The 21,004-nt window shown below is 38.1% G+C and overlaps 1 protein-coding gene across 2 annotated transcripts in view; it reads right to left on the bottom strand.

Annotated features, from left to right (window-relative positions):
- The window catches only part of LOC111155284 (mitochondrial ribosomal protein S27), an 87,556-nt gene that overhangs the window by 59,581 nt on the left and 6,971 nt on the right, over window positions 1–21,004 (bottom strand). For both annotated transcript variants that reach the window (XM_022515417.1, XM_022515416.1), the window contains exons 2-4: window positions 19,847–19,924; window positions 8,350–8,420; window positions 6,342–6,400 (exon numbers count right to left, since the gene is read on the bottom strand). In XM_022515417.1, coding sequence (XP_022371125.1) covers window positions 6,342–6,400; window positions 8,350–8,403 — 113 coding nt within the window. In that variant the 5' untranslated portion in view covers window positions 8,404–8,420; window positions 19,847–19,924. The remainder of the gene's footprint in view (window positions 1–6,341; window positions 6,401–8,349; window positions 8,421–19,846; window positions 19,925–21,004) is intronic.

The following is a 21,004-nucleotide window of genomic DNA, read 5'->3' on the forward strand; positions in this document are numbered from 1 at the left end:
AACTTTAGGTAACTTGCTATAATACTCACCTCAAGTTCAAAGATCCTAAAAGGGTATCTCTTGTGAAAAAAAAGCTAAGATCTTAGTTTTTAGAAACCACTTTTAGAAGTACCACCAAGGACCCACAGATTATAAGAAATATAAGGAATTTCCTTCTATCTCTTAATTTTCATTTTCTCATGCTCTACCATGCTCTATACTCTGATCTCCATGGAATCCCTTCAATCTCTGCTTCCTTGAAAAAAAACGATAGCTCCCTCTGGGATCCTTATTGATAATATCTTGCACTGGGAAAATGCTGTATTTTTATAGTATTGGTCTCTGTTCACATTCCATCCTTGTGGCTCCCTTTCTCTGTGTGGGACAGGCAGTGGCTTACATGCACATCATCTACATTGACTGTTCTCAGTGAATCGCTACACCTTCGTCTCTGCATCAGTAAAATAAAGATGCAAATCTAATTCTTAGGAATGCTCTAAATCTACAGTATTATAAATTTAGTACAGCAAAGGTAGGAAGACTTTTTCCTTCAAAAGCCAAAGGAGAGGGCATAGGAGGAATAGGAAGCAGAAATTAATCCTATGCCCAAAGGAAAAACTGTTTTGCTCAACTCTTTTTAACACTAACATGGGACATATAAACCACCCCCCCCCATTTTTTTTTAAAGATTTTATTTATTTATTTAACAGAACACAAGTAGGCAGAGAGGCAGGCAGAGGGAGAGGGAGAAACAGGCTCCCCGCTGAGCAGGGAACTCGATGTGGGGCTCAATCCCAGGACCCTGGGATCATGACCTGAGCCAAAGGCAGCCGCTTACCCAACTGAGCCACCCAGGCTTCCCATAAAACTCTTTTTAATAAACATCGAGCATGACTCAGCAGTCAGCTTCTTATGCCCAGCAGTCAGATGCCCACTGAGTGGCCCTTTCCTCTCAGCAGCCATCAGTTGTGGGGTTACCTTTCTCCTCAGTGCCTCAAAACCTCTGCTGCTACAGGTGGGCAGTCTCGCGGCTTCTCCCTCATCAAGCCAGAAGGGCTAGTGATACCAAAATCCAGCAGAAGTGTTCCTGTTCCTGCCCCATGCCACCCCTGCACTGGTCTCCTGCCAACAGCATCTAGGCACCTGTCCTCTTCTCACCTTCCCTTCACCTTCTTCCGGCTCAGTGGGGAAGCTCAGGAGGCAGGCTGTATTTAAGCTTTCATTTGGAAAACAGCACACCTATCAGCCATATGTTTGTCTTACTCTATAAAGTCTAAACTAAAATAAGAAAATAAAGCCTTCTTTGTAGGAAGGAAAAAACAAAGACCTAGAAAACTTCAAAAGGCCCGGGGGAAGCAGCAGGACAATCCAAGCAAAGGACCTTTTTTCCAAACACGATCTCATAGCAGGGTTCTTGACATTTCTTTGTGGCAAAGAACTCTCTGGAACTCTGCAAGCTCCTAAGCCCCTTCCCCGAACAATGTTTTACATGCATAAAATAAGAGCACACAGGATCACAAAGGAAACCAATTATAGTGAAATACCAATTATCAAAATATTAAAAAATGCTTACGATGTGGGAACATATCCTTCTCTAGCAGTAGTTTAATTCCAATTTAATTTCTAAGCACTGATGAGCATAATTTAAGATAGCTGCTACAAACATAATGCTATTTGAAAAACCTACATTTATTAGTGAGAAAGACACAGATGCTGCTTATAATACTGTGATCTGTTGCCTGTATTCAAAATGAAAGGAAATGCTAAATATTACTGAGAGGTTAGTGAAAAATAACAGGTTTATTCTGAGTTCACAGACCTCTCTGAATTCTCTCTGCAGACCTGATCGATAAAGCAGCTGGAGACACAGCTTCACCAGCTTAAACAGAAGGAGAAGGCTGGTGGCAACAGCTCTTGGCTTCTTCCTCACTGCCTCTTCCTCCCGCACCCATACCCTCAAACCCCAGTGAAAAGCCAGCTTCAGGGCTTCTGGGAAGACTGCTTGAAAACCACACAGAAAGAGGGCTACTATTCCACAAATACTTGCTGAGAGTATTTCTGTGATAGCAGGCCTGTGCCTATTTCCCACTCCCCTGGGCATATCTGTACATATTTGGTGAATACAGTATATAGAGGATCGGGTCCTTCTTACCTCGTTTTATTCTTTTTCACTCTTTTATTCTCCTGTTTTAACCCTTTGTTTTGTATAGCCCAACAGCTTTTAGCATGCCTTATTTTCTCATTTCTTAGCTATTGGGTTTTGTTTACTGTACTTCATCTCTAGCTCACACTATTTCTTTGTTAATGCATCATTTCCCTTTCCTTGTTTTGTTTTGTTTTTTTAAGTGAACGGTGGGGGGAAAGTTGATCATCGGGTTGTAGACCCCCAGTGAACAGATCACGACCCAAAGAGGAAGATTTGGAAATTCTCCCTCCTGCTCTCTCAACAGCAGCCTTTCTAACTCTCCTTAAAAGATCCCTGGGACTCTTAATCTTGAAGCCCCTAAACTTTTAAACCTGTGTTCTTCAGGAGATTCAAAAGCTAAAATTCTCTCCTGGGACGACAGGATGATAACCAGCAGGTATGTTTGTCGGCAGCACCCTGAACTGCTGGAACTTGGAACTACTTAATTGTGCACCTGATGGGATGGCAGATGCTCATTAGCTTGCCACTGATCACTGTAGGGTCAAAACTTCTTTGGCCCTAATACTCTTATGATAATCACTGTGGAGGATCTGATCACTAGAATAGGAGGGGATGTGGCAGCTATGCTCCACTTGTTGAGCGTGGTCTGCACTGGCTAAGGCAGTGAAAGAGCTGAGCTAATGACAGAGGCAGACACCCAAAGTTCTGTTGTGGGCCTTATTCTCAAAGACAGTACTGCCTGGGGAATGAGAAATCCTTAGGGCTGTTGAGCAAGAAGCTGTCAGTTGTATGGGATTAAGAAATCCCTTCAACAGAAATACAAATCAAAACCACAATGAGATATCACCTCACACCAGTCAGAATGGCTAAAATTAACAAGTCAGGAAATGACAGATGCTGGCGAGGATGCGGAGAAAGGGGAACCCTTCTACACTGTTGGTGGGAATTCAAGCTGGTGCAACCACTCTGGAAAACAGCATGGAGGTTCCTCAAAATGTTGAAAATAGAACTACCCTATGACCCAGCAATTGCACTGCTGGGTATTTACCCTAAAGATACAAACGTAGTGTTCCGAAGGGGCACGTGCACCCGAATGTTTATAGCAGCAATGTCTATAATAGCCAAACTATGGAAAGAACCTAGATGTCCATCAACAGACGAATGGATAAAGAAGATGTGGTATATATACACAATGGAATACTATGCAGCCATCAAAAGAAATGAAATCTTGCCATTTGCGACGTCGTGGATGGAACTAGAGGGTATCATGCTTAGCGAAATAAGTCAATCGGAGAAAGACAACTATCATATGATCTCCCTGGTATGAGCGAGAGGAGATGCAACATGGGGGGTTAAGGGGGTAGGAGAAGAGTAAATGAAACAAGATGGGATTGGGAGAGAGACAAACCATAAGTGACTCTTAATCTCACAAAACAAACTGAGGTTTGATGGGGGGAGGGGAGTTGGGGGGGTGGGGTTATGGACATTGGGGAGGGTATGTGCTATGGTGAGTGCTGTGAAGTGTGTTAACCTGGCGATTCACAGACCTGTACCCCTGGGGATAAAAATATATTATATGTTTATAAAAAATAAAATTAAAAAAAAAATTAAAAGAAATCCCTTCAACATTTCCTCACCCTAGACTTGTGATTGACCTTTCCTCTAAGATGCCTAAAGTCATCCCATCTAGAATGCATGCAGAAGGCCTAGCCAGTGGAAACACCATGGGCCCCTGGTGTCTTCAGGATTAACATTCTTGCTATCAATTAATGCAGAGAACCCCCAAGAGTTCATAACATGTAACTTCTAATTTTGCTGAGGCACAACTGTTTTATATATTCTCTAAGGGTGGAAAGCAAGAGTGAGACATTTAGCTAATGGGTGAATCTAGCCAACCTCCATTATCTATATCTTGATGTAGTTTTTTGGGGTTATACCTAGTCCCATATACATATAACAGTAATCTCATGAAGTCACAAAAATGTTTACTTCTTAAAAAAAAAAGCTAAGAAAAAGCCAATCTTCTTGGCAATGGGAGGGAGAACAGAAATCAAAAAAAGTGGTAAGTCATAGTTAGAACATTAGTTTTGTTTTCTTACTGAAGTATTGTTGAAATTCAGTATCATATTAGAACATCAGTTTTGATTAAGCAAAGGATGGGACGTCAAATTAAACAGTGGCTCAGATTTAAGATGGGTAAGAGTCTTGTATATGTTCTGTATGAAAACAGGAGAGAGATTTTAGGAAACTTTCAGTAAGACTCCAGGCCAAACATCATGTGAAGAATTATGGATGGTCTTAAAGGCAGGACTTAAATTTCTCAGTTAAACTTTAATGTACAAGGAATGGGACAGTGTTTAACTTACTGTTCACTATACACCAGCATTTGACACAGCCTGGACATGCAGTAGGTGCTCGGTAAATACTTGCTCAACGCTGAGTCACTGAAATCAATTACATGCTACAGAGGTACCTGTAAATTTGGGATGTATTTCTTCCAAGGCTATGGCACTGTGTCCCACAGGATGGTATTCTAAGGAATAATTTCTCTTTAGACATTTTAACTATTTCTGCATTTTGCCATTGACAAAGCAAAAGAATGAGAAGTGGGCAGATGCTAGCCCAATACACCTTCCACTACAGGCGAAAATAACTGTCAAAGGAGCCTCACAGTGCCAAAGAACCACTCAAGAAAGACAGGGCTTACTCTCATCAAGGAATCCCTTTATATTTATCTTAATGGAGTAGAGGGCACTTGCAATTATGATTTTAGGACTCAGAATTTAAACTTATTTTTTTTTTTTAAAGATCTTATTTATTCATTTGAGAGAAAGAAAGAGAGAGCACAAGTGGGGTAGCAGCAGAGGGAGAAGACAACTCCCCTCTGAGCAGGGAGCCCAATGTGGGGCTCAAGCCCAGGACCCTAGGATCACGACCTGAGTCAAAGGCAGATACTTAACCCACTGAGAAACCCAGGTGCCCCAAGAATTTAAACTTATGACATCTTTAAAGGCAAATAAGATTTAAAAAGTGTGAAATCTAATCTGCTTAAGATGTACATTTCAACAGAAAACACAAAAAAGGTGGTAGAATTTACCCAATTCAGAAAGAAAAAGGGGCTCATTACTATGTAGTAAAATCATGTGAAAAAAAATTGAATAAATTTTCACCGATATAAAGAAAACTTTAAAAACTGAACCCAGATGGAAAAAATAAAATACTCTCTTAAAGCAAAGTAAGATCAAATGGCAAATTTTAATGTAATGCTTATTAGAAAACATTTTAAGTTTCAACTGGAGTCTATTTTTGAAACGTAGCAATTGGAACGAATCATAAATCAGATTTTTAAAACACAATAAAGAATCAAAGTAAAGAGTAGTTATAGGGTATCATTTTTTACATATCTGATTAATGAAAAACCAAATATCAGAGTAAATCATAATTTATTTGACATCCCCTTATTTAATAAGCTTTAGGTTATTCATGTCTTTTGCTACTATAGATGGTACTGTACTGAACATGCTTCTTTTTCTTTGTACACATGGGTGTGTATCTGTAGTTCACAGTGGAATTGTTCACAGCTATGAGAAAGAATGAAGTAAATGTGGTAATGTACAAAAAGTTTTAAAATGTAGTGTTAATTAAAAATAGATGAATAGTGCAAACAGACTGTATTTCCAACCAAATAAGTAAGGGAGAGAAGAAGTAGATACATAAAATTTTTCACCTATCAGACTGACAAAAAATCCAGAAATATAAAAATTCCTGTTGACCAAGTTGTAAAAACAGGCCTTTCTCAGATTGCCGGCAGGTATGTTAGTTGGTGAAATCTCAGTGGAAAGCAATTTGGCAAGAGCTATTGTAATTACAAATATATATACTTAAGAGAATTATGTGCAAAATTACAAGTGTACAAGGTTGTTAATTACTCCATTGCACCTAATACAAAGAGAGAGAGCAAACAACCTCAAGCTTCTATCTACAACGGGGAACTGATTTAAATAGTATATTCATAATATGGAATATGATGCAGTTATAAGAAATGAGGAAGCCTCTCTGCCTACTTGTGATCTCTGTCAAAAGAAATGAGGAAGCTATCTATATACTGATATGGAAATATCTCCAAAATGAGAACTTAAAAAGCAAGGTGCTAAACATATAATACCTACCACCTTTTGTAAGAGAATATACAAACCAAACAGAATAGAAAACTTACTTATAAAGGTAATACTCTGCATGGTCTACCTCTTCTCTAGAGGAAATGTTGTCCACAAACTAAAAGATAGAAAAATAAACTTTGGTTAAATACAGATTATGCCATACACTGGATCTAATTCACAAACTGACCTTAAAAAAGGCAAGACACCCATTTTGTTGGACCACTGTTCGCATGGTATGACTTCATCCTTGAAACCGTTTTATACTAAGGCAAAGAATATACACTGGCTTCTCTCTTCCTATGTGCAGATCAATCCTGGTTAGATAAACTGAAAACCAAACATGAAACTTGCTCAGAACAAGAGAGAGCTCCTCTTACTATGTGTATAATTAGCTATCAGTATCTCCCTTTATCTTTAAACCCTGATATTTTCTCTATGTTCCAAGTTCCAAACGTGAGAACACCATTTTCCCACTCTGATTTCCTACTCTGGTTTTGTACTCTGCTTCAGAGTCAACCTGTGATCCTTGCACCAACAAAGTCTTCCTTTGAACCACAAAATCCCTGTGTGTGCTCCTTAACTCTAAAGTAAAGAAACAGAAGAGAATTATTCCAAGAATGGATTCTACCCTGACACAGACACACAGGCAAAAAGGATGGAGTAGGAGAAAATGCATGTTGTGAATATAATTAAAGCCTCATAAAGAGGAAGAGAGAGTAAAAAGGAGAAGACTTTCTAAAAATGCCTAGGACTTACGGATTTTATTTAGAAATCTCATTAAGGAGCAGAGAAAATACGCTTCAAGCACAGGACTGAAAGTTGAGAACTAGCTCTCCTGATTGCTTGCTGTGTGGCAGAGACAGATGGCACAGTCGTTCTGGAACTTAGCTGCTCCATCTGCATAACTAGAATAAAGGCACCTGCATTGAAGAGTGTAAGGCCCCAGTGAGAAAATGCACATGAAAGCCTGTTAAGCTCTAAAGTGCTGCTTACACAAATATCAGGCATTATGGCATACAGAAATTATATCCATCATGTAAGAGATGAGCAATGGCTTTTCAGTCCCCCTCTGAAAATGAGGAGTCTACACAACTTAGGTTATGTCCTAGTTAAAACTATTTCCCTACTAAAAGGAAAATAACAAAAGGGAAAGAAAGGATCCAGACCAAAAAGGGTAAGAGTTTCTTTACTTCTCCTCATTTAGACTTAACAACATCTTGAATTTTATGGTGCCATTAATTTCAACAAAGAATTTTCACAACTAAGATTTCATTTTGGCATCACATTAGGCCTGTAGGGTGATACTACTGATCCTACACTGGAAATGAGGAGATTGAGAGGAGCCCAGTAGATAATGTCACAAAGTAAATTCATGATAAAGAAAGGATCTCTTTGAGGAAGGCAACTGAAAAGCAGTTGGATGTCACAGAGATCTGGGTTTGAAGCTCACTTTTTTACTTATGAACTGTGTGAACTTGAGAAAGTTACCAACCAGTCTGAGTCTTACATGTAAAATGCAGTTTACAGTGCTTATCTCAAATAGCCGCTATAAGAATGAACAGAGATAATGTATGTTAAGAAACGAGTAAATTGGCTGGCATAGGTGTTCAGTAATGGTTACTATCAACGGCTATTCCCGATTCCCAGCCTAATATTATTCTCCCCTCCACTGTACTGCAGATAATTTAACATTAACAATATCCTTTCTTTTACAGACTTCAAGTATCAAAATCACTTCCAATATTAACAAATGAATACTATTACTTTGAAGGGTGTACCAACTTAAAAAAAATCATGATATCACAAAACAGAATATATTCTGGAAAAATAAAAATAAATCAGATACATAAAAATGATTAGTGATATCAGAGTCTGGTAAATTTATTACCTTTTATTTCGGTTATAGAAATTTTCTACTTTACCACAAAACACTTTTAGTAACCACAAAAACATACCATACTCTGGAGAAATATTTCCTATGAAGTCTTTATCTACACAGCCTCATCTATATAAAGAGCCTCTCGTCCTCCCTCTTTGAAAATATACATGTTTAAGTTTTCTTACCCGTGATATTGTTAGAGAACTAACAGGCAACTTTCTCTCATATGTTTTATCCATTAAAGATGCTAGATCAGCTGTGAAGACAAAGAAGGAAAAAGAACCTTGTTAAATATATATATTTCTTAAGAAAAATCTAACAGATACAACTCCTGCCAGATGGCTGCCAATACTGTAAAGTTACTATTAAAACAGATGCTCTTCCTTGCTCTTTTTAGAAATCATTTTTATATAAATTAAAGAGGATAAAGGACCATTAATAATATTTTAAAAAATGATTTATTTAATTGGAATAAGGAATATTTTAAAAATCCTCACCATGTTTTTAGCTTTTAAAAAATAGATCAGTATCTCGGCTCAGGTCTCAATCTCAGGGTCATAAGTTCAACCCCTGAGTTGGGCTCCAAGCTGGGTGTGGAGCTTACTTAAAAAAAATAAAAATAAAATATCTATCAATAGGAGCACCTGGGTGGCTCAGTGGGTTAAAGCCTCTGCTTCAGCCAGGGTCCTGGGATGGAGCCCCGCATCACGCTCTCTGCTCAGCGGGAAGCCTGCTTCTTCCCCCACCCCTACTCCCGCCTGCCTCTGTCTACTTGTGATCTCTGTCAAATAAATAAATAAAATCTTAAAAAAAATTGATCAATAAAGTATCTTTGGAAGGAAGCACAGGGAAGTGTTATCATTGACAGACTCTAGGGAAAGGAATTAGACAGTAGGGACCCAAGGAAAGAAGACAGTTCATTGCTTACATGTTTATTCCTTTTGCATTTTGAACCAGGGAGCTATATAAGTGATTCAAAAATTTAAAGGCTGGAATTTATCAAATGACTTTTACACATTTTCTGAACAAATCAGAGAAGCACTCTGTCTACATTTAATGACTTTTGGACTGAACTATTCCTACTGGTTCCTTTAAGCAAAATATTCACAGAAATATGTGGCATTCCTGAGATTACACTATCTCAGAGTCTAAAAGTCTGAAATACTAAACAACATACTCTCCAAAAGGATTATTTCACACCTTCCCATTGCTTCTCAAACTTACAATATGCTCTTTCCCCCTCTTCCCTCCTCTCAGCTCATGACTTTGTGTCTTATTTTCCCGAGTATAAAATATAAGCAATCAAGAGAATTTCATCCTCCTACTATCAGGTTTCCAGGCTATCAGGATCTGTGCACATAGACTCTGCCTTCTATTTTTTAACAAAGGATGAACTTTATTAAACAAACAAAAAATCAAAATGATAAAAATCTCCCTTGACTTCCAGCTTCTCCTCTGTTCTGTTCCCCTCAGCAGCAAGAGTTCTTAAAACAGTCCTCCTTGATACATCTGCTCAGTCCCTGGGTGATCTCATGAGCTCTCACTCTCCCACAGCTTTAATCATCATCTACGGATTATTTGCTCCTCACATACATGCTTACCCTGACTTCTGCCTGTAAGTTCAGACTTGTGTTTCCAACTTCAGAGGGGACATCTCCCTCTGGAAGTCTAATACGTATCTAAACATGGCATGTCCTCTTAATTCTCCAACCTCAAACCTGCTTTCCCCCAAGCATTTCCACTCTCAGTAAATGGCCACTACATTTGCTGGCTTATTCAGGTAAAAAAATCTAGGCATTATCCTAAACCCCATTCTTTTTCATTCTATAACCAACTGTCAGCAAATCCTATGGGATCTAGATGAAATACATATTTTTCACCATTAGCACTACTAACCTCTCACCTCCTAACTAGTCATCTTAACTACTAATTAACTACTACTAACTACTGCCCCCACCCTTACGATCTAACCTTCAAAGAGCAGTTTGAGTAAGCCTTTTAAAAGATAAATCGGATCCTGCCATTTACTTTTCTCAAGCAGCTAACAGCTTGCTATCATACATGGAATAAAATCCAAAATATTTTCTATGATCTACAAATGCCTACATAAGTTAGTCTGTGTGTGTGTGTGTGTGTGTGTGTGTGTGTGTTTCTGTCTTTTATACTTAGAAGTAAAATCCATGAAGGCAAGGGCTTAATTCACTGATGTATTCTCAGTCCCTAGAACAGTTTTTATAAATGGAACTCAATAAACATCTTTAAAAAATTAATAAAAGGCACAGACCTGTATCCCTGGGGCTAATAATACATTATATGTTTATTAAAAAATAAAAAAATTATTAAATTTTAAAAAATTAAAAAATAAATTATAAATTAATAAAAGGAAGAAAGGAAGGGAAAGAGAGAGGGAGGGAAGGGCGAGAAGAAGGAAGGAGAAAGAAGTAATTGAATTTCCAAGATTTTTACTCCCTGGTAGAAGAAATTTGTGTCAAGTAAAAAGAGGACAAAGGTAGTCAATCTGCAAGTATCTGTTGAAGACTTTTTGCTGTGCATTTAACCATTTTTTCCTTCTTTCCTTTTCCTGGGGCAAAGCTCTCAATGACTCAGTAGCTACTGTGAGAAAGCAACACTAAATCCTGAAAACCTGATATGATGTAAAAGTGATTACGTTTCTTATGATTATCTTAAAGAAACTACACCAGGTAATTAAAGAATACACACACACACACACACACACCACAAAAAGAAGTCCCCAAAACCTATTCATATTAAGGTAAATTAATATTGCAAACAGAATGATATTAAACAGGTCTCATGATACCAAATCTTTATGATAAACACTCGATTGAGTTGGCTTCTGTACTGTGGTAACTCAAGATTCCCTTTTAATCCTTCACACCAAGACATCATCAGTCAAGTGAAATTGGTTGGGAGCTTCAAAAAGGCAACAGCTGCAGAGCCAGTATCAGAGGAATAACATTTGCATATTAGAAGTCAGAGAGGGATCTGCTGCTAGGTATTACATGTGACCAATCACCTTATGCGACAGTGTCGGTGTGATGAATGAGGCAGAAAAACTGCACAGAGCAGGGATGGCCAGGAAAGCTCGGGCAGCTGTGGCCTACAGAGGGCCAGCACCCCAGGCTTCTGGACCATGAGCTTTAACAGTCAAAATCACACTTTACATTTCAGTGAGGGGCCTACAGATGCCCAGGTTTTCTTCAAAGAAATGTGCCGAAGAAGATGCCTTCTTGCCTGTCATTCAGCTCCTCAGGAATATACACTGCAGAGGATGGCTGAGGTCAACAAAAGCTATATGGGAAAATAGGTCTTCATCTAACAAAACTTAAAGCTGGACAGACAATCTCAAGTATGTCCAGAAAATGAAATGTATACTAGTATAAAATGTTCTTCTTGTCTGAAGAAAACAATACCACTGATGATCTAAGATCATAGAAGATTTTATTAAGGACCCTATACACTATTCCAAGTATAGGAGTGTAACCATTCACAAACCTGGCTAAGGATCTGAATCACTTGCAAGACTTGAAAACTTCAGATTCCTAAGTTTCACACATGCAGAGAGCAACTCTAATTCTGCAGGCTTCAGGTGAGACCGGGAAATAAAAACTTTTAAACAAAAGCCCTAAGAGACCGCGATGCACCCTTGCAGGAACTAGAATGAATTATGTCTGAGAACTACTATGGAGTCAACACAAAAGAAGTCTTGGAGGTTGCTCGTAAGTTCGAAGAGGATATTAAACTGAATTCCATTTCCAGAATAAGGTGGAAAATAAAACACCTAAATAAAATATTTTTAAAAAATTCAAGTATATGACTGTGCTTTAGGTGAGAAATTATTAGATGGTTTTGGTTTTTCATGATTTTGATATAAATGTGTATTGCTGTTACCCAATCAACACTAACCTTTCTGGGCTTAAGAATATTTGTGCACCTTATCTAATTTATGTAATAAAGAATTAGATACAAGTTATTTTGTACCCTCTAGAAGTGATCAGAAAACAGGCCAAAGCTATGTTTTTGTTTCCCACATTTAAGAAAAACTATAAGCACACATAACCTATGTATAGAAGCAACAGAAGGAAGTAGGACAAACTAATCTAGGAACCATTCTGAATATAGATATTTAGGTTTCCATGTATCTATTTGTCACCAGAAGCTTTAAAACAAATAGTTCCAATAAAGGAAAAATCTGAAGCCAAGCTTTACATACATATACACTAAGAAAATGAGACTAAAGGAGGATGATGTGCACACCTCAGACCCATCTCTAGAACTGCCAGCAGATGATAAATGTGAAGCCTAATAAATAAATAGATGTCAGATATAGATGCAAATATGGAACTGACAAAGTTAGAAAGGCAGGTTTCAGAAAATTGTTGGGCTTCAAAAGCAAAATTTGAAAAATCACTGCAACAAGCCAAAGACCTCCCAGCTGAAATGACACAGCAAAACTAAACCTCAGCTAATGGGAGAAGTGCCTGTAAGAGATGACCACAGAGCTTAGTTTCAGCCTGAATTCAAATGTGTCAATGGTGTAATTTTCTTTGAATTTGGAAAGGGAGTTCTTAAAACAAAAACTAAAACCAAAAGGTGTCCTTGACTTTATAATTACCTATAATATGAAATATTAGAAAGAAAATATTCAATTCAGTACGGCTCAGAAATCCAATTCAGCTCATCACCAGGGCCCTTACCCCTAGCAAGATGACCCAACAAGCGGAGAACTTCCTCTGATGGAATGCAGGCAGCTTCCTCATCAGGCCTGCCCTCCTACTGACACTCTACTCAGTTCCCCAAAATGGTTTTCTCCTGAGCCCTCTTTACTGTGGGCCCTACTCTGTAATTAAAAAGCTGCTAATTGGCTAATGCTGTTAACTTGCACCCTATACCTTCTCAACAGATGTGCATGGTTAGTGGAGGAATTTGGACACAATGCTTTAATTCACTGTTTATTTTAACCAAAGGGAAACCCAGTACAGAAACAGTATAAAACAGCAATCTTCTGACTTGAGTTGGAAAGCCCAAGAATCCTAGGGATCTATAAAAAGTCCAGTTGGAGAACTAAGGCCATTTCAATAAAAACATCAACTGTAATGGATTAAAATGTGTACAGTGCTTAACTCCAGGAGTTCATAACGTTATTTAAAAAAAATATATCCTCTTTGATCATTTTTGGAGGATGGTAGGAGGATGGAAGGATGGTAGGATTATCTTGCAAGCTGCCGCTTCATAAAAACTGTATCTTAGGATAATTGCTGATGAAAAAAATTCTTATAAAAAATTTTTCAGTAAGAAATTATAGAATTAAAATAGTAACATTTTGCAGCTCCTAATGAAATAACAAGTATATAAGCAATGATCATGAATGGCCTTTAATATTACAGAGGGATAACTAAATGCTGTGTACCTCCTAATAAAAGTAAACAATACTTCCTATGAAGTATTCATGCCAAAAGAAAAACAAAAAAAGAAACGGTGAATCTGATCAAGTCTCCTACTCTAACTGCCAGCTTTAGAGGGCATATGGAAGATAGAAGAACAAGTAAACACCACCATAAGGATGAAAATAGCAAATCTAGGATGCAGGAAACTCTCAGACAAAAGAACTGTTTTCCTCAACAAATAAACTGCAAGAAAAGAGAAAGAGAAACTTATAGATTAAAAAATAATTAAGAGACATCTCAACACCTTACAATGTATGACTTATCTAGGTCCCATTTCAAGAAACTAAATTAAAAACAAACAACTTATAAGACAACTGGGGAAATTTAAACATTGATGGCATATTTAATGATGTTAAGGAATGACTAATTTTTAAAAATAAGAATGGTATTGTGTTTTTTTAAAAAGCCTATATTTTAGAGGTAATGTAAAAATACACATAAAATGATCTGCTAACAAAGATGTCAGGTGATGGGAAAGAGGATTGATGAAATAAAACTAGCAAGGAAGTGGTAATTGCTGGAGCCAGGTGACAGTACCCAGGAGGATTCATTATACTATTCTCTCTACTTTTGTATGTTTCTATAAGAAAGATTTCAACAGAGGTAAGAGAAGGGGACAATAAATGAATTGCACTGTATGGACCTTATATGCATCCTGATTCAACCAAACCATCAAAAAGATTTAGAAGAGTATCCAGGTAATTTGAATACTGTATCTTTCATATATAAATAATTACTAAAATTTTAGGTATGATAATGGTATTAAAAATACCCTTGCCTTTGAGACATATATGTTAAAATATTTATATGTGAAATTACATACTATCTGGGATTTGCCTCAAAATAAACCAGAGGGTCCTGATGGGGAGTAGAATTAGAGATGAAGTAAAGATTAGCCCTGTCGTAGATGCTAACTGGTAACTCTTGAAGCCAGATGATGGGTATGGGGAATTCCACATTTCAATCACTCTACTTTTGTATGTTTGCATTTTCCATTATAAAACATTTTTAAGGGACGCCTGGGTGGCTCAGTTGGTTAAGCGGCTGCCTTCGGCTCAGGTCATGATCCCAGCATCCTGGGATGGAGTCCCACATCGGGCTCCTTGCTCAGCAGGAAGCCTGTTTCTCCCTCTGCCTCTGCCTGTGCTCACTCTCTCTGACCAAAAAAAAAAAAAAAAAAATTTAGAAAAAAATTTTACCCATCATGTTAGAAGTCCAAATAATAATTCCTACCTTTAAGGAGGAAATGGGAGCCACAATAGGGCTTCTTGAGTGGGAAGAATCTTCTGTTTCTTACATTTCTTACACTAGTTTGCTTGGTTCATTGATTTATACATTATGGTTTATGCACGTTTCTGTATATATTATTCTGCAACCAAAATGTATATATTTTTAAATTAAATTTATTTATTTTTTTAATAAACATATAATGTATTTTTATCCCCAGAGGTACAGGTCTGTGAATCGCCAGGTTTACACATTTCACAGCACTCATCATAGCACATACCCTCCCCAAAATGTGTATCTTAAAAAGCAAGAAATCCACTGTTCAGTCCAAGGGAAGACACTATGGTAGGAATGAAGGTTCTACACCAATCACTGAGAAAGCTGTTTTTCAGCATAAAGGCAATGGCCCTAAGTGTCAGAAAACAGCCTCAGTTTCCTCATCCTTAAGGGGAAATAGCAGCAGCTGCATTAGCTTGCTGCTGTGAGCATTAAATGGGATGGCACCTAGTAAGTGCTCACAAAAGAACTAGCAAGGAATGAAGGTTGCCTTTGATTCTTATGTCAGAGGACCTGCCCTGCATTCATGGCCTGCCTGATCCCTAAAACGCAGTGTAGGTACTAAACAGCACTCCAGGTTTTAATTAAAGAGCTCCGTAGCAATAAATTACTCTCATACTGGGAGCTGGACAGTATTGGAGCCCGCCCCCAAGGCTCTTAATAGAAAACCATTATTGAGACTGAACACAGAGGCACCAGAGCCTCACACCCATCAAAGAAAATACCGAATATCGCCTCTCCCCCGCCCCCAACCTCCGGGGCAAGTACTCCACGCGGAGGCGAAATCAGTTAAGCAGATGGAAGCCTAAGCCCCACAACCACACCCAGGCATCTTCCCTCTCCAGCCCCGCTCCACTCCACCCCACGCCCTCCAATGGAGACGCGCGGAGTAAAAGCTCCATATCGCCGCTCCTCCTCTTTCCAATCGGCGAGCTCGCACCAGGTCGCAGCGCCCAATCACAGCGCTCCACATGCTAAAGGCAGCACCCCGCGCAAGCGCGTACGGGGGCGGCTTCCGGAAAGGTCCGCACCCAAACGCCAGGTTCCAAAGGCTGCGCAGCGGTCCCGGCAGAGGCGGCGCTGCCACCTACTGCACGATCAACGGGATGCAGCCCCAGGCTCAGTGACTGAATTCTCGGGACACACATCTCAACCCACTCAAGGGTTAGGAAGTACATGCAGTAATATCACACAGGCGCGAAAGTTTTAATTACATTTTGTTACACAGCAGAAAAAAAAAACTGTTTCAAAGAGCCTCTTTTTTTCCCCAAGCAGTTTGAGTTTCAAAACCTTACTCATACCCTAATGTTTTATAAAGGGGTAGAATCAAGAGGCCTAGAAATTCGTTCATTCCACATTTCTGGAGCACCTGTTATATGGTAGGGTATTAACTGAAGCAGGCATTATCGTCATCCCTAATTTATGGCTACAGGAACAAGGTTAAATGACATAGCTCTGAAAGCTGGCTGAGCTAGGACTCACATCGATGTCTGCCCCCCAAGGGCCGACTTTTCACATCAAATGGTGCAACGATGGTATCAAGTGCTGTGAAAATACAGGGTGAAGAAAAAAGCCAATTCTGCCTGGATAGAGATTCAAGATGTACAGAGGGTATTCAAGGACAGTAGTCTTCAGTAAATGGTAGTTGTTACTGCTTTTCCAAGTATACCAAGTATACCAATCTTAATAACTGTCTAGTTATCTACATTTGATATTTATTTATTGCATACATACTATACTCATTCTTTGGCAAACAGCTTCTGCTTATTCAGGAATCTATGTAAAAGTTCCCATAAATTTGTCCCCTAATAACAAAGAGCTGACTATATCCTATACCAAGGCACCAAATACAACAGTCTTTTTTAATCTTCCCTTCATGCCTAGGAAAGTGTTAACAATTGCTTTCCCAAAATTCTTCATTTTCTTCTCTGCACTTCCACAGCACTACTCTTACAGTCGTGAATGGCATATCAGAACAAGCTGTTGTTGGTTTCATCATTGGACCGGTGGTTCCTAAAAAGAACCCCTGAGGGTAATTAAAATATGGGGGTGTTTTCTGACTATCACAATGACTGCTGGGAGTACTGCATGAGCAGAAGATAGGAAAATTAGATAACCTGCAACGCAGAGACTGTCCAACACATCAAACATTGTCCCTGTTGGGAGCCAGACTTTTAGTATAGAAAGCTGATACAACTATGGCCTAGGGAAGGCAAGGAAGAACTCTGTAGGGATGAACTCATTTGTAAAATATGTTCACAGCATGAACTCATTATTTGTAAAATATGTTCACATAAGCTTATGTGCGTAAATGTGCATATATGTTTATGTGGCTATGTATATATATTTTTGCTAGTTCTAGTCACTGAATAGGCCAAGAAGCAAAAACTGCACGGTAGCAAGAGGACAACTAGTGCACAGATCTTGGTTTCTAATACCATTCCTTATGAAAAGGAACCAGGACTCCTTGGAGAAATAGTTAATTCCAGGGCTGGAGCAGGAAAGGTACAAGATGAGTCTGGTTGAAAGGATTCTACCACCCAACACTGGAAAAATTTATAAATTGTTATATAAATTTGTTATATAAATAACAAGGATGGTAATAAATCATTAAAAGAAAAAGAGGAATTCACAATACCCAAGACCATACTAATAGTAAACACAGAAAGAAATGGGAGGGAATGGAACGCTCTTATTTACATTATAATACTGAGTACTAGTTACTAAATGTGGAGGTATTAACGAACTGGAAAACCACCATTTTGCAACCACCATAGTAAGGATTGATTCAGGCAAGAAGCTAAATGGATACTAAACTTAGGGGGAAACTTTTGATAAGCAGCAGGACACTGGCATGATATTAAAGTATCTCCCCACAGATTGCCTATTAGTCACAATGGAGAAAAACAGTAACCCTCCAGGGTAAAAAATCACACACACTTGACTGGGTGATCAAAGTTAACCTTACCAGTGAGGGCAGATGGACATCAGGTGTCTCTAGATGAGAAGACATCCTGAGAAGGACACAACATTACTGACAATATTTTGGCCAGAGGACCGTTTCTTGAATCTAATTAAGAAGAAATACAAGACAAATCCCCAAAGAGGAATATTCTATTAAAAAAAGAGACTGGCTTCTTAAAAAATATCAGGTAATGTACACCAAAGCACTCAGCTTATTGGGCTATAAGATATGTAACAAACTCTCAAATGGTTAAAAAAAATAAAATGTGTGTGTAGAGAATGAGAAAGCAAAAACAAAAGGGTCAAAATAATGACAACTGGTGAATCTGGGCAAAGAGTATATAGATGCTCTTTGTATTACTCTTACAAGTTTTTGTAAGTTTAAAACTATTTACAAATAAAAAGTTAAAATATCTGCCCCACATACCATGGCATCTACAACAGGGCAGGCATTAACACACACACACACAAAAATCAACCTGTTGATAATGGACAGAACTGATTCCATTCTACATATAAACAAAGGCAAAGTACTTTTTTGGGCGAAATATGAAAATAAACTGAATCTTCCATAGATGCAACTACCATGTAAACTGAAGAGGGTAATTAGATATGTTCAAAACTTTACTGAGAGTGTTCGCCATTTTGTGAATAAAATTGTGTCCCACACGATAATGTCACTCCTGATATTGGACTTTACCAGCATACCACATCTGTAGCCATCCGCATTTCTATCTACTCAGTGATTCTACATTTCAGTGCAAGTACGTAGTTACTTACCTTCAGATTCTCCACAGCTCTGCTTTGCTTATTAGCCCCTGCCTACATAGCCATTCCAGGACGTACAAACCAATTTTGTTCTTGCAATAACATCATCAGGGGAGAAAATGATAAGTTCTTTGAAACCCCTCCCCAGCCCAAGCTAGCCATTATAGACAGCTACAAAGGAATGTCTCTCTCCTCCCTCCCCACCACTTATTAGAAGAATCCATAAACACGGGGATACTTTATTCTTTAATATAAGCCCCCAAAAAAGCAGAGAAAGAAATCTGGGGGAGAATATTAGATCAGCACTGGAATTGATCAAAAAATTACATCAGTCCCATAAAACCATCGCCAATCATCTGACTTTATCTATGTCCTCATAATGTTACATATAATGTATATTACATATTTACAAAGTGCTCATAGTGTCAGTGACTTCTTTTAGAGATTTCATTTATTTAGAGAGAGGATATGAGGGGTAGGGAAAGGGAAAGAGAATCTAAAGCAGACTCCAAGCTGAGTGTGGAGCCAGATGTGGGGATTGATCTCACAACCCTGAGATCATGACCTTAACTGAAACCAAGAGTTAAAGTCAACACTTCACTGACTGAGCCACACAGGTGCCCGTAGGCCTTGTTACTATAGAAAAGAAAGGCTGCTGTGTAATATGACCTAGAGAACAAGGAAAGGGAAATATAATTAGGAGCCTACTGCCTGAGAAGATGTTCACCAACTATTTTCCCTAAATGGTTTATATGAGATTGTAACACTGGTAATAAAACAGAAAAGAGATTATAACACTGGTAATAAAATAGAAAATAAAATAAAGACCACAAGTTAAGAAATGACAATAAAAAAGGATGAAAATGTAAAATGTATCTTTCTCTGCCGATAATATAAAACAGAGACAGCCTGCATGGTAATTAACTATATGACTAAAATGGACAAAAAACAAGAAAGAAGAGAAATGTTCACCTAATTTAGGCAGACTAATCAAGGCAAAAATGAAATAGAAATTTGCAGGACAGCAAAAATGATTTTGCCACATGCAAAATAACAGTCTAATTCTTTTTAAGACTCAAAATGTGCTTATCTGAATGGGGTCATCATAAAAGCATCACTTCATAAATATAGCATACGAACATAATGGTAAACATAGAGTGACTTACATGACATATCTAACAGCCCAATAGGTACCTACCGAGGTGACAATGTTCTTTTTCTCTTGCTTCCCACTTGTGACTGTCCACATAAGCTGCAGAAAGCAAGCCTCTTTCCCCTGAGGAAAAAGTCAGTAATTAACAGGTGCGGCTCCACAACAGGTTCAGTTTATATCTTATTAACCATAGTTTGTCATATTTTCAATGTACTAGGTTATATAAAGATTCTAGTATGATACTATAACCAATATCTCAGAGTTCATACATCAGTTCATGGCAACATGCATTCCACTTCTAACAAGCAGAAAATACAGAAAAACTGGAAATTTCTACAATGATGTTATGGTTAAGAATGCTGGTAATTTGTTCCTATAACTTTAGGACTAGAAGCCATTTGTTGTCCCTAAATTATAGCCTAAGTGAGCCCTAGAACTCCTTCGTAGAACCCAAATACTTGCTGAACTGTTGATTAACTCATTAATCAAATGCTTTATAATCATTAGTTATTCCTAAAAATATTTCCATCTGACTTGGATCAGCATATTTATCCTTACTTCACATAAAACAAGGGTATCTTACACTTGTGGTATATAAGAGAAACCAAGCAAGCCAGAATTAAGGTAACTCATTAGATGGCATAACTGTATTCCCAGCACCCAGCACAAGGACTGGTATATGGCAAGGCTTGACAAACATGAGCTCAAGAAACGAATGAAAAAGAATGAGCAGCAACTTAATTAACCAAAACTACAACCTTTTGTGTTTCAAAGGACACCATTAAGAAAGTGAAAGGACAACTCACAGAATGGAGGAAATATTTGCAAATTACTTACCTGATAAGGGACTTATACCCAGAATATGTAAATGGCTCTTACAAATCAAAATTTAAAAAAAGACAACCCACTGAAAACTGGGCAAAGGGTGTGAATAGACATTTCTTAAAAACAAACAAAAAAGCGCATATAAATTCCCAACAAGTGCATGGGCAGATGTTTAATATGATTTGCCATTATGGAAATACACTGAAATACAACTTGATACTCACTAGAATGACTATAATTAAAAAGAAAATAACAGCTATTGATAAGGATGTAGAGAAACTGGAACCCTCATATATTGTAGGTGACAATGTAAAATGGTGCAGCCACTTTGGAAAAGTTTGGTGACTATAATTAAAAAGAAAATAACAGCTATTGATA

Source organism: Enhydra lutris, unplaced genomic scaffold, assembly GCF_002288905.1.
Source record: "Enhydra lutris kenyoni isolate GAN:26980312 unplaced genomic scaffold, ASM228890v2 scaffoldscaffold40, whole genome shotgun sequence".
Taxonomy (NCBI): domain Eukaryota; kingdom Metazoa; phylum Chordata; class Mammalia; order Carnivora; family Mustelidae; genus Enhydra; species Enhydra lutris.